The sequence below is a fragment of the Misgurnus anguillicaudatus genome, chromosome 4 (genome assembly GCF_027580225.2).
Source record: "Misgurnus anguillicaudatus chromosome 4, ASM2758022v2, whole genome shotgun sequence".
Taxonomy (NCBI): Eukaryota; Metazoa; Chordata; class Actinopteri; order Cypriniformes; family Cobitidae; genus Misgurnus; species Misgurnus anguillicaudatus.
In genome coordinates, this window is record NC_073340.2 from 10,902,613 (window position 1) to 10,918,258 (window position 15,646).

At 37.6% G+C, this 15,646-nt stretch overlaps 1 protein-coding gene across 2 annotated transcripts in view; it reads right to left on the reverse strand.

Moving 5' to 3' along the window:
- Positions 1-15,152, reverse strand: part of mpp2b (MAGUK p55 scaffold protein 2b) — a 61,586-nt gene extending 46,434 nt beyond the window's left edge. For both annotated transcript variants that reach the window (XM_073866669.1, XM_073866668.1), the window contains exons 1-2: positions 14,839-15,152; positions 2,522-2,596 (exon numbers count right to left, since the gene is read on the reverse strand). In XM_073866669.1, the coding sequence (XP_073722770.1) occupies positions 2,522-2,552 (31 nt within the window). In that variant the 5' untranslated portion in view covers positions 2,553-2,596; positions 14,839-15,152. The remainder of the gene's footprint in view (positions 1-2,521; positions 2,597-14,838) is intronic.
- Positions 15,153-15,646: the final 494 nt, after the last annotated feature.

Below are 15,646 nucleotides of genomic sequence, written 5' to 3' on the forward strand. Positions count from 1 at the left end.
ACAACACGCACAACCTTGAGGCGGATGGGCTACAACAGCAGAAGACCCCACCGGGTACCACTCATCTCCACTACAAATAGGAAAAAGAGGCTACAATTTGCATGAGCTCACCAAAATTGGACAGTTGAAGACTAGAAAAATGTTGCCTGGTCTGATGAGTCTCAATTTCTGTTGAGACATTCAGATGGTAGAGTCAGAATTTGGCGTAAACAGAATGAGAACATGGATCCATCATGCCTTGTTACCACTGTGCAGGCTGGTGATGGTGGTGTAACGGTGTGGTGGATGTTTTCTTGGCACACTTTAGGCCCCTTGGTGCAAATTGGGCATCATTTAAATGCCACGGCCTACCTAAGCATTGTTTCTGACCATGTTCATCCCTTTATGACCACCATGTACACATCCTCTGATGGCTACTTCCAGCAGGATATCACAAAACTCGAATCATTTCAAATTGGTTTCTTGAACATGACAATGAGTTCACTGTACTAAAATGGCCCCCACAGTCACCAGATCTCAACCCAATAGAGCATCTTTGGGATGTGGTGGAACGGGAGCTTTGTGCCCTGGATGTGCATCCACAAATCTCCACCAACTGCAAGATGCTATCATATCAATATGGGCCAACATTTCTAAAGAATGCTTTCAGCACCTTGTTGAATCAATGCCACATAGAATTAAGGCAGTTCTGAAGGCGAAAGGGGGTCAAACACAGTATTAGTATGGTGTTCCTAATAATCCTTTAGGTGAGTGTATAAATGTCTTTCAATACATATGACACTATATTTACAAATGATTCAACCAAAAATAGTTGTGACATTTGAACGTCTTATCTTAAAACCGAAAATAAACATCACGGCTGCATTCGTTAAAAATCAGCAAATAAAATATTCTAAAACTAATATTTTATGTTCCTTACTTATTAGGTAAACAGCCGTGTAATAAGCGAGATAGCGTATAGGCAGCAGGTTGTTACCCCCCGCTTCTCATCAGGTCCACACTTTCTGGGCTTATTTCTTTGATAACAACTTGCTGCCGATATATTATCCCGTACTTAAAGGGATACTTCACCGATTTAGCATTCAGCTTTGTATCTGTAGAAACCCGGCAGTATTACTGAATGACCATGTTTCCCTCCATCATTTCCCCCTGAGAGGAGAGATATCTGCATTTTGGTTCTGCAAAAAAGTCCTCCGATGATGCAAAAATCGTCATATTACATCATCGGAGGACTTTTTTGCAGAACCAAAATGCAGATATCTCTCCTCTCAGGGGGAAATGAGGGAGGGAAACATGGTCATTCAGTAATACTGCCGGGTTTCTACAGATACAAAGCTGAATGCTAAATCGGTGAAGTATCCCTTTAAGTGTTCTTTATAGAAACGTTTAGTCAAAATGGTTCTTCTATGGCACCTTCATTTTTAAGAGTGTAACATTTTCGCAACAAATAGTAAAAGTTTGGATGGCTTTGGAGATTTTTGGCTGAACATGGGCAGATAATGTTGTACTCAACACCTGTATGTCCATTGTGGATGCTAGTTGCGCAAAATGAAAGATTAGATGTAGCTTAAAATAGCATTTTAGTAAGTTTCAATTCCTGGAGTGACTAACCAAACATTTGGGTCGCAAACAAGTGTAATATTCTGCAGACCACCGCCATTTGTTATTCACACAAATAATGAGTTCATCCCATTTTTTTACGTCTCTTTAACACAAAATTTTGGCTATGTACACAACAATCTGAAAATCCATTTAGGGCCTGTAATATTACACAGAATGAAGAAAAATGTATTGCCAACTAAATTCTTTGACTTGCAGAAGTGAATCCTGTGCATCCCCTTTTGAGGGAAACTGGTGCTGCATCCCTGAAGCTATACTATGGGAACAGCCTTTGCATGACCTGTAGCGCATGTTGAGACGATACATCATAGGTGGATGATGTAGGAACCAAGAAGCTACAAAAGTGCACCCAGAAAAGCCGGCTTCAGCTTTTTGTGCCTCAGCAAGCATGTGTGTATGTTTTTCAGTGGTAAAGAAAGTGTGAAATGTCTGTTACGTTCAAACTCACGGCTGTCACCCTTCAAGGGGGTAATAAGCCACGTGTGGCTTACGGTTTTGGCCCCACTGCTGCCAAGGCAGAGCGGAGGCTGCTTTTGTGGGGACTACAGATGGATCTCACAGAGGGGTCTGAGATGGGTCTTCCCCTTTCTCAACCCTCACCCATGGGTCCTCTAGATACGGAAGTCTGCAATGGGGCTTCTTCTGCCTGAAGCCGAAGCCTAGTCCCCATTTGTCTTCCTCCGAGGAGGTTGACATTATGAGTGTAGAGGCTAGAGCATACCAGGCAGATGTCTTAAAGGACCTGGCTAGCTCCGGTGACACAGTGCCTTGGTCCATTCTCAGGGAACCATGGTTACAGCATAAACCTTTAATTTCTGTTTATTGTGAGATTTCTCGCTTCGTATAGTCATTGCTCATTATTTCACAAAAGTCTTTAAATTATTAATACTGCATTTCTTACCCGAGTCAGAACTGGCAGATGCCACAGGCATTTTCGTTGTCTTCAGGGTCCGTACGTACCAAATGTGTTTGTGGCCAGCTGAGGAGAGAAGAGAGAGAGTAAGAGTTTCCATGTGGAAAAACAACTTTAACCTGAAGTCCACCTGAAGATGCCTTATATACATCACTATAAATTTCAGTTTTGATTTTTCACCTCTTGGATGATCCTTGGCGATTAAAAGCGCCCATGGTTTTCAGACCCAGCATATGAAGGCTACAAAGGCTATTATCAGCGCAAACCATGTGCCAACTGTTTTGGACTAAACACGAATTCAGCAAACTGTAAGTTACAAATGTAATTTAAATTCTATTTTGCAATCAGTAATGATCCGTTTCTGTGCGTTTTGAATTATACTGGAAGCGAGAGATCTGATAATATCTATATACACAAGAACATGTGTAAGAAACACATTGGTATTTTATTTATTTATATTTTATTGTTCATTTATTTATTTATATTTTATTTTTCATCGTCCACTGTACCATCTGCTCCGACAGTAAATACTAAATTCATTATTAATGGTGCAATTCTTTGTTTACAAGAGTAAAAATGTTGCGCAATTTTAGGGATCGGACGATAACTGGTTTTGCGATTAACCACGATAAAATGTCCTGATGGTTATTATTATCGTTTAAAATTTTATTATCATTACAACCGTGTTTGATTACCGTGATTTTGAAAACTCGCGTTAAATCCTGTCCAGCCAGAATCAGTTTGACGCAGGTGCGCACATGCAGCATAGTTTTTGGCACAAGGCGGCATTTAAGGTATAATGTATTGTATTCATTCACGGTAAACTTATTACACAGATTTATTTTTTACCACAGAAATAATTTCAGGGACATGAAATATTAAATTGTGATTTTCAGTGTGTGTATCAGTTCTTTTTGAACATTTCCATCTCATTTTAACAAAACCATAATAATATTGATAACCATGATAACTTTGGTCACTATAATCATGATATGAAATTTTCATACCGTCCCATCCCTACGCTATTTCTACACACTAGCTGAGAACGATACGTCTGTGTTCGCTAGTGATTCATTTATATGCTTCCGTTAGTTATGAAAAATGGTCATAAATTACTTTTTACATTTTACAAAAAACACTTTAGTAATAGTATAAGTACACCTCAGGGAACATAATAGAGTAATAAAAACACATGTAAAAAAAAACTCATAACCCCTTTAATGGAAAAATAAAAGTGTGATATTATAACATCTTATAAATAATCATATATAATTATTTATCAAATTTGGCATCCCCTTTACATCCTACACTGCATAGAAAAGAAATTAAAAGGTAAACAGTGAAATATAAAGTTCTGACTAAAACTGTTCAAATCTGCATCTCAGCAAGACTTTGCATAACTCAGCTGAATGTGTGTGTGTGTGTGTGTGTGTGTGTGTGTGTGTGTGTGTGTGTGTGTGTGTGTGTGTGTGTGTGTGTGTGTGTGTGTGTGTGTGTGTGTGTGTGTGTGTGTGTGTGTGTGTGTGTGTGTGTGAGTGCGTGCGTGCGTGAGTGAGTGAGTGAGTGCGTGAGTGAGAGAGAGAGAGAGAGAGAGACAGCTTGAGTAAGCATGTGTAAACGCTCAAATGCCCTTTCACAGTCTGCTTAATTTAATGTCAAAACCTGGGATCAGGAATACAAATGCACTGGGGACAGAATCTGACTTTGAACATTGAAATTCAGGTGCAATATTAATAAAACAACACATCAAAATGTAAATAAAGTTTCCCAAAACAAACAAAGCAAACTATACAACAGTGTTCCCGACAACCGTATACTACAGCATACAATAATTTTCCAGCTTCTACATTCTGTGTCTATGTTTCATAATGCAGTTAATGTGAAAGACGATAACTTACGTCATTGTTTACTTTGGGGTTTGTACCTTTTGCATATCGTTAACATGTACTAATACACACTTACACACCAAAGGAAATGAAGAATCATGAATCGGACAATTGGTTCTCTTTTAATTATACAACGTTGTGCTGTTGGTAAGTAGCTTAATTTTTCTTAGGTTTAATTAAACAGAATTTATGATAAATTAATGTATTTTATAAAATGTTATGGCCCCCATTTTGAGAACCACTGTTTTATGCTACATAAAGTATACTTTTATTTTTAGGTTCTGAGCAGTGTCTGTTGCTCTATTTTGAAAATTACATTATAATGCTCAAAATGCATTTCTGAGTCAAAGTATGTTACTTTATAAAATCGTTTTTGTGTAAAAACGTCAATTTTGGCAGTCTTATCAAATAATGGACATGTAAGGTCAACTAGAGCAGTGTTTCTCAACCCTGGTCCTCAAGGACCCCCTTCCAGAATGTTTTATATGTCTCCTTAATTAACACACCTGATTTAAATTATTAGCTTGATAGGGAGACATTCTGGAAGGAGGCTGATGAGTTCAGGTTTTAAATAAGGAGATATCTAAAACTTTCTGGAAGGGGGTCCTTGAGGACCAGGGTTGAGAAACATTGAACTAGAGTACATTGCATTGTGGGATACTGCGGTGCATTCTCGTTTACTGGACATTTTGACAAGGTCATGATCTATTCAAAAAACTGATGTACAGTGCAATATAGAAAACACTGTTTTGGTCTTACGGAGGATATGGGGCGCATCAAATTCCCTATATATGATAGCTTTATTCATCTGTTTCTCTATTACAAATGCATACTAACTCTAAGAGAAGTATGGTAGTGTGCTATTCATAGCTACTATCACCGATTGATCTCTGTTACTCTCTCTATCTCTTTCTCTATCATGTCTGTTGTGACATCTGCTTCCTTCAATGGCACAGAACCCAGTAATCAACTCCTCCTGTAAGAACAGAAGCCTCAACATAGCTGTATACGCATCCATGTGTGTGAAACAGGATTGGTACAGAAAATTGTATCTCTTTATACCAGTATGACCAGAAAAGCATCTATTTCTTACTGAAAGGTCTAGAGAGACACAACAGAGAAAACACAGGGTACCTCCTGATGACCTCCTCATAGACAGGGTGGAGAAAAGATAAAAAACCAGCGGAGGTAAAAGGAAAACCACACTCTCCTGATGCTCTGTACTGTGCGCTCCAACTCATGGCGATCAAGGAGACGCACGTGCCCGGACCAACATACAGTACAACATACAGTAAGTGCCGCCTTTTGTTGCATAAACATCTTCTTAAATTTTTTTAAGGCGAAGTAATGAATAGTGTATTTGCATTTTACGCGGGAGTAGAAGACGCATTTTCCAATTTCACAAGACGCATTTATGTGGCCAAATGTAAATGAAACAGTTTTAACAAATGAGATAGCTATCCGATCTGAGAAAACACATAAAGTAAAGGTACAAAGCTGTCACTGGGGCAGTACCCTTTAAAGGGGGGGATTAATGGTATTTCAAGCATTCTGACTTATTAACACAGTTATAAAGTTGTTTCCTCATGCTAAACGTAGGCAAAGTGTCAAAACCGCAGTTGGGCGTGTTTCAGAGTATTTCTGTGCCGAATGCACTTCGCCAGGGTTCGTACAAGTTTCGGCTATTTTTTTTCGATTACGGTTCTAACTGACGTTTCAGGGGTTTTCGATACGCATCACTTCTTTATATGGGCTTCCACCGGAAAACTTCCCCCGGAAAACACCGCCCAGCCGTCAGTCAGCGGGAGACGCTAGAGCTTGCTAACAGCTTATCACGCCACTCAGCTTTGTTTAATTTCAAAACTCAACAAGGCACAACAAGAAGTGTGTTTTTGGATGTAAGGAGAAGACATCCAGCCGTATGGAAACAATGGATATAGTTTATTATCCGGGGTAGCAGCGGAGTTTTGCGTGTGTGTTTGATGATGTGGATTTTCAGAACCGGGTTATGACGAGTTACACGTTGTAAGTAAGACTTCTGTCTTATGTTGGAAATAGGCGCGTGTATATTATATAAATGACACGAACATGTAGTGAATCATAAGTTAAAACAGTGTTATATAGTGTTGCATGACTCGTACTCGCTCCCCCTGCGGTAGTAACTCCTCCTTCTTCATTTTTTCGTACGTTATCGGAAAGATTCGGTAAAGCTAATCTTTCTTTTATAAATCTGATTAAACTAAAGACTCTTCAGAGATATAAAGGATGTCATACTACTCTATAGGTACTCCAGATTAACATCAGAAATAAAGAAACAGCGTGTGTTACGTGAGCTTTAAAAAAAGTCCTAATATGTACCATTTAGGTACAAATATCTATCTTTGAACTGCCAATATGTACTTTTGAAGTACTAATATGCACTTTTTGGGTACAAAGGTGTACCTTTTTGAAAGGTAACTGTCCCAGGGACAACTTTTGTACCTTTATTTCTGAGAGTGTACTCACATACTATCTTTTTGACCCATCAAGAGAGGCTTCTTGATGGGAAATGCATCATAAAAAAGTCTATATATTTGGCAGATGTAAAGCATACATGTGTATTTTTTTGTGTTAGTCCATTTTTATTTTATTTTATTATTATTATTGTAACAGCTCAAGTATGTTCAAGGAACAACATGTTTGTGCAATTTCTAAAGATTTTAGTTCTGTTTTGAATAAGGGGTTGGAAATGAATCCTTTTCTTGTTTTTTGTTTTTTATCCAATTCATCGATTAATCGAAAAAATAATCGACAGATTAAAGCAATTATAGGTGCTTTTTAAGTGTACTTGAGGGTGAATGAGGATTAACCTCATTTAGTGACATCACCTCTAAAAACGCAAGATTTATATATGCAGAACATGCTTTAATTTTATTAGAGGAAAAGCAAAGCCACTTGATCTGTTACTTGTTCCCCACCATTGCCATCTGCAGTGTCTGAGTTTGACAGGGGTTTCAGACTCCTTCTACACTATCACAAACAGACAACTTGCCATTTCAGCTGAATGTAATTTTGCACATGATCTGTAAAAATTATAAGGGACTAATTTCGCAAGCATGATGATTCAATTCTGTATCTTGAGAAACAAAATTCAAAACAGATTAATCCACAGGTCCTTAAGAATCTGAGCTAAAAATAGATCTATTCAGTTCCCACAGGTCGAGTTTCTCATTACCTTACATTGGAAAAATGGTTGTAACCAAGACAACCTTAAGCGCCTCTCATTCACACATGTGGCGTTTTCCCTTTTTTCCTTTTCTGCTTTGTGCCGGTTCACCATAGCAACAACAAGAGGTTGCATTAAATAATAATTATAGCCTAATGTACAGCAAGACGGTAATCACTGAGCAAAAGAATGCGGGGTTATGGTTACAATTAAACAAATGAGGTATGAGAAACAGTGTTATGAGCAGAATGATGCGCTTAAATCACCCTGGCCTTTTATGCTTATGCGCATCCCGGGCGCTGGGCAATGCGCATGAAGCATCCTTTCATGCCAAAGATATTTTACCTAAGATATGTCACTGCTATTGCTTTGAATGGGGGAGATCGCAACAGTCAAAAGAGTGCCGCAGGGATGGCGTATTTTGGTAGACCAACCAGGAAGTTAGTGGGACACTGGTTCCCTTACCAAAAAGCCCATACATTTTTCTCAAAGACTGTTGAATTATCGCAAACAATAAGCTCTGTGTTCAACAAAAGTTTATGACACTTAGTCCGATACCCCATCCAGCCAAAAAAAGGTCAGTATGGGCCCAAAACCGATTTCAGGTATCTCGATGGGTGCATCCCTAATTGTTGCAAATTTTTATTGTTCACATAAATAGATTATTCTATGATCAAATTTGATCTACTTTTTCTTTGACTATGGGATATTTAGTCAATTAATATGATAAACTAGCCCTTTCTTTCTATCTTACCATAAAATGGTCCTTCAAAGAAAATGAAATTATATAGGAGCAGGGATTTATGTTACATAAAGAATTCTTAATAACACAATGAACAGCAGTGTAAAAGGCATAGAGAAATATTCAGCTAGTTAGTGTGTTAACATCATGTCGAAAAGACATGAGCTGTGTTTTGAGATGTAAAGGCAAGTTTGTGTTGTTTTCACTATGAAAGGATAAACATGTGAAGAATCAGTGGTTAAAATTCATTTTTTCCACAATACCACTGCAGTAACGTTACCAAAAAAAAAAAATTTATGCTTGTGTCATTTTACTGAAGATTGCTTCTTCAATCACATGATTTGCTTAATGTTTGGCCATGAAAGATGGTTCAGTACCCACTTTATTTGGACCAACATGTGTCTACCCATAAATATGATTATTACATTATGTGTTTCACGAGTTCACACTTAATAAGTCGTATAGATTAAATTTGTAAACGTATTTGGCGTGATGTCCGGGGAGAGGGCCTTGAGCTCGGAAATGGGCCCGAACACGGAGTACCCCCCCCCCCCCTAGGTTTAGGGAGTAACCTGGTAAATGTGAGAGGAGACGGAGTGATGAAGGGATTCTAAAGACTGTAGAGAATTCTTAGGTGAGTTTGACTGTGATTATATAAGGGCTTGCCTTCATGCTGATTAAGTCGTTTATTTGACGTGTTTCTCCTGAATTACATTAATAAAACAATTTATTTTATCCCTATTGTTCTGATTGTCTAATTTACTGTAATGTCTTAACAGTAAGTCATGCTAGCACTAGCCTAGCGTATGTTGCAGTTACACTCTTGGTGTTTGCTTACATACGTACTAACACGAGTGTAAAATAGAGGTCTTCTCGGGTCCAAAGAAATGTACCTGACCCGAAATGACGCAAATAACTTTATACCTGAACCCGACGTGCATAAATAATATTTTTTTAAATAATGACCCGACCCAAGACAAACGCGAGAAAACTAGACACAAATCCGACCCGAACTAGTGGCAATTTTTTTTAAACCAACTGGACCCGAATGTAAATGTAACTGACGTGTGTGCATTCTGCAGATCCACACGCAGCAGTCAGACAGAAAGAAACTCTGACAGCCTCACAATCAATTTGGCAAGCTGCTCCATTTGTTTTACTTTGTTATCTGATGACTACACCAAGTTAACCGCTAAAATGTACATTTAAAATTGACTCAACGAAAATTAACCTACCGCCAGCCACACAATATCGCAAGCCTGTGAGAGGTTTGAAAAGGACATTGACGCACACACGCAGTGAGTTCTGGTCTTCTTGGGTCCGTACAGCAAAAACACATTCATTTCAATTACCCGAGACCCGATTGCGCTATTGTTGTACCCAACACGTGTCCGAGGCGCCTGTGAAACTTTAGACCCAAACCCGATCAGGTCTCGGGTCGGACCTCTAAGTGGACTCGTGAAGACCTCTAGTGTAAAAACATTTTAGTGTCTGTCGTCGTTTTTTTTACTTTCTTTAATGATGCATAATAATGTCTGTTTTCAAAGTCTAATGTCTTATCTGTAAGTCGCCCAAGTAGTCAGCTAACACATGTTGCAAACCGAAAGATGGGGTTTAGGCAGACTGATTCTTCGAACGGCTATGCGTAAATTGTTTGGGGATCTCTGAGAAATTAGGTAATATAAATTTTTTCTTTTAAGAAAATGATAGTGTTTTTTAGGGATGCACCGATATAATTTTTTGGGCCGATACCGATTTAAACAGACAACTTCTGGCCCATACCGATGCCGATACTGATATTAAACACTTGTATACAATACTATACAGTTGGTCTATTAGCTAGTTTATTTCTGCATCAAATTATTTTTACTGAACATGGATTGGATCTAATTAACATTCAACTGACCAACATAATAAGAGAGGCACAAATTAAGCTAAAACAAATATAATAAGACAGCATGACAACCTTCAAAGGTGGTTTTAGCTATTCAGCATTTATTTTATTAACAACATTAACTCATTTTTTACATATAATGGATTTCTTTATGCAGTTAATTAATAAACAACCGGTATCGGCCTTTCTCGTGCTATTGCCGATATGCCGATGGTTTCAAATTCATCAAATATCGGCCGATTAATATCGGCGACCGATACATCGGTGCATCACTAGTGTTTTTGAATGCATTTAACCCTGTTGTTGGGGACTCTTAAACAACATTAGGAAGCTTAGAAATGGAACTGACTGGTACTTTAAAGGAACAGTATGTAAGAAATGTATATCAATGAATCATAAAATGGCCCTGATATGTCACTAGACATTAAGAAATCATTTTAATTTCAAATACTTATATCACTGACAACAGTTGTCTGGCCAGGATATTGTCATTCAAAAAGTGGATTTGCAGCCCTCAACTGATGTTTATGTTGTCATTTTGTGTATTGGCCACCAGTTGTGTGATTGCAGTACCAGTTTTAGCCACAAGTTTTGTGATTGCAATACCAGTTTTGGCCACAATCCTACATACTGTTCCTTTAATGTTCAACCAATGTGTCGCAAAAGTCTTGATCAATTTTAGCTGAGGTAAAAAAACGCACATACTGTGAGGATCTAAAAATTATTCTTACAATTTAATGTTATATTGCAGTTCCTAATCAAATTTACCAGCCAACTGGACAACTGGTTATTTACTTATCAAATGGGATTTTTATTTACATTTGGTGTTTGGGGTGCATTTTGGACGCTTTTTATGTTACATGGCATGAATACTGCGTTGACCAACCAGCATGAAGAACCACGATTACAGTGACATTTCAATAGGTCTAATATTTTAAATGTAAAAATCTAATAAAGTAGTTAAACATAAAGATAAAAAGTAAGAGAAAAGAAAAAAAATATTTTGTAGAATAAGATGAAGAGAGAGCAAATATTTAATACATCCTAATCCTGGTGTAGGCTAATTAAAGCACAATTTACTGTGGTATTGTTGAATAGGCTGAATTCTCAATTTGATACACCAAATAAAATGGCAGCTGAATAGACATAACAAGACAATCTTAAACAAATATACTTAAAAAGTCTAAATGCACCATCTAATGAACCATTCAGTAGCATTTACCAGGATAGACAAACACAATACTGCTAAATTATACAGCAATAGCAAATTAGACCAGTTAGTAGCATCACTACCAAAATTGCCCATAATTGAGTTTAAACATTTAAACAAACCCACATTTGTGAGTGGATAAGACGTGAGACTTGTTAAGGATATGTGTACTGGAACTTGACTCCTTCATAGAGTAAAAAAGTCCCATACACTCATATTGAAGCATATCACACTTAATAAATACTTGAAGGTGGCCAGGGTTCATTAAACGCCCACCCAGATTATCCCATCAACCACTGACAATTTTCTTGACAGTTTATTGAAGTCTTGTTTTCTCTGTGCTCTTGTGAATATTAATACTGTTTTAAACAGCTGTGATACACATACAGACTCACACAAGCTCAATTAACTTAAACAAAAGCAGTCAGGGCGGCAGATGACAATGGGAGGTCAGCACTAACTGTAGTGTAGCGTTAGATCTCCGACTGCGCAGCTGCAGCGACGGTTGCCTGGCAACACACCAAATCCCAAGAGCTTATAGTACAGGGTATTTGAATGGACCAAAAGGACTAGAAAATTACAGAGTAAATCTTGTTAACAGTGTTCTGCATTCAGGCAGGTCATTCAGAAATGTTAATTGATGTTTTTTTTATTAAGTACCTGTGCATTCTTTCAGCAACCAGATGAAAGATCTGTGGTCATCTTTCAGAAACCTTCACGGTCACACAAACACACACACAGATAATTATAAGAGCGATGTTTTCTTCTGCAGCTATTGTGTGACTTTGAAAGGTCAGTTTATAAAGCACTGTGCACACCTGGTGCATGAAACACTGCCAAAAACCAACGTGACCAAAAACCTGTTCATGACTTCCTATTAAACTCACTCACTATTTACCAATCAACCAATACATGAATAAATAGCAGAATCTCAATGACAATCGTGACACATCCTAAACTGAGGCTTTCTACAATCAATGGTGTTTCGCTGTCATACGCTGTCTCATCTCTTTATCGTGTGCACTGACTACATCACTGGTTTTCATGGAAACGGTCCCATGAGTTGCACATGTGGGTAAAGCTGTCATGCACAGTGTGGAATAAACAGAGAGGTCACAACATGTTTATGAATGAGACAGAGGAAAGAGCCGGAGAGTTGAACAGGTGCTGACTCTCCCTCACAGTATGCTAAAATAAGAGGACGTTTACATGGTACTATAATGATAGTAGAAAGTATTAAAATTATCAAAAAATGTTATATCATCATTTGCATCATTTTGATTGGTTTGCAAACATTCTTGTGGTGCGTTCACACCAGACGCAAGTGATTAAGTCAATGCAAAGAAGCGACAGACATACTGCGGCACAATTCGCACAAATGACGCAGCAAAAATTGAGCATTTAGGGATTGAAAAGTTGAAAAATCAGCGCCGCGGTAACCAATCGGGAGCTTGCTCTAGTAGTGACGTGATAACGATGTTGCAAGCTTAGAGAAGAAATACGAAACAACAATGGAGGAAAAAATCATTGTTGCTGCGTGTGGACACCCAGAGCTGTACGACACATCTTTGTACTTTTATAGACGGTTTCAGCAGTAACAACATAAACACACGGCTTTCATGGTCATCACGTAACTTCCGGTAAACTCTGCTAAGAATAAATAACAACAAAGTCCTTTTAAAGGTTTTTAATATAACAAGCAAAATAAACAACACGTAGATTACATAGGAACTCAAAGCATTTGTTATTTTCGACGAGCTATTTAGTTTCAGCAACTAGTCAGACCATTAAACAAACTGAAACCGGAAGTAAAGTTTTGACCGAACGCTTATCGCGTCACCGCACGTGCGCACGATGAAACAGTCTATAGAAATAGATTTATTCATTTTATTCTCGTCTGGTGTGAACACACAGTAAGGGTGTGCAGTACTTTCCAATCAACGCACACCTATGAAGTAGTTCCAGGTCTGTCGACCGCATTACAGTTCAATATCACTACGCCAAGTTTAACTGAAAAATTTATTTATGTAATTTCAACAAAAATTAGGCATAAATGTATGTGTGGAATGAATAAATAGAAAACAATATATAAAATAATTAAAAAGAGTAGAAACCATATAAATAAACCTTGATTGTTTATTCAGTCAGTTTTTACTTCATTTCTTATATTATGAAACTAGCACAAATGAATACAGAAATACAGAAGAAAAAATGTATATATAAATGTTGGCTGGCCATCAGTTATTCCTAATATACAAAAATTATATGAAAAAATTGTAATTAACCTTATATATCTATATAAATACAAAAAACTGTGTTAAAACATTAATTAAAAAAGAATAAACGAGCAAACAAATAAACAATTGCATAAAAAACAGGCTAAATGTAAGCCTCACATTCTCAAATGTGTAATACAAATGTATCTTAATTATAAATAGGCCTAATATACTTATGCCTTTAAATTGTTTGCATTTTGACAACATGCACATCCACACACATGTAGATTAATGGGATAATTCACCCAAAAATAAAAATTCTGTCATCATTTACTCACTCACATGTTGTTACAAAACTTTTTAAACTTCATTTTCTGAAAAAAACAAAGGAAGATATTTTGAGGAATGTTTGCAACCAAACCGTTCATGACCCCCATTGACTTTCATAGTATTCTTTTTTTTCTACTTTGGGAGTGAATTGGGCTCATGAACGGTTTGGTAGCAAACATTCCTAAAATCTTACTTCTTGTTCATCAGAACAAAGAAATGTATACAGGTTTGTAACAACATGACATCGGGGAAATTATGACAGAATTGTTATTTTTGGGTGAACTATGCCTTTAAGAAACCTCGATTTTTGCAGAAAAAAATCGTGTTCATTACTGAAACTGAACTCTGGACTAAACATAATGCAGGAATTGTGCTTTATAATTGTTATTGTTTTGTTTTTCCTCAGTCGAAAAATCTTGCATATATGTTTTATTCATTGTCATTTAACTCGACCTGTTTTATGATTCAAGAAGTGGAAGGCATCTCATGAATACAAACCGCACACAGGTAGCCTAATGTTTAAGACCTGCGCTGTCTGTAAACTTACTTGGAAATGTCAAATCCAACAATTCATCTTACAAACGGCATATTTTTTGTTTTTAAAGATTGGCTTGCTTCACTGACGTATGCTTTATGAAATGGTAATAGCACGCGCTTTGATGTATATCAAGGTATCGAATAATTACCATATTCGTATAACGTGGTACCCACGAAGCACTCTGTGGTACTAAAAGAACAGCATGATTACAGTGACATTTATCTCATAAAATTGAGTCCGTATGTAACTCGCGTCGCGTGCAGTCAGTGAGGTTTGCGTGGACTCAGCTGTGATGCGTGACAGGGTGAAATTAAAGAGTCGAGCGCGTTCTTCAGTTCCTGCAGGCTGTGCTCATCATTACCATCATCAGCGCTGAATTAACGTGTTTAATCCATTCGCTTTCACCTGATACCACAGCAACCAGTGAGTCCGACAGATTGCAATTATATCACGCAGAAACGCTTTTCAATAGCTCTTGTGCTCTTTAAATAAATATTCAACTGAAAACTCAAGGGAGATTTAAACAATCTGTGCCTCTGCTTTAAATCGCGTATCTGACCGCCGGCGACGCACTTCTGTTGTACTGAGATGCTGTGAGTCTTAAAGCGGAAGCACACTCCACGCCTCTCTGTGGACCCCACCACATCACCACTGCTGCGTTATATGAATTCAACAATGCCTTTACTGCTTTAACAGCAATTCACCTTATACTGCAGTCATTCTGCCTTTACATACTATTACATTAACAACACATTCTCATGAAGTGCCTATAGCAATGCTATAATGCTAAAATATTTGTTCCCTATAGAATGTAATATGTAATATAAATATCATGCCTGCTTATCTTTTTTAAACACACCTTAAATAATAAGTGATGTTGCAGTTAATATAACAATTCTATGTCAAGGTAATTACATTGTACTTAAAGGTGTCGTGGGTAGATAATAGCGACATTTAGCGGTGAGATTGTGAATTGCACAGCTTACCACTCTATTTCGAAACGCATAGAGAAGCTATGGTAGCCGCTAGTGATGTGCATGTGGGGATGTTTTCCAACCCACGGGTTCTGCTTTTCGGAAATTATTTTGCACG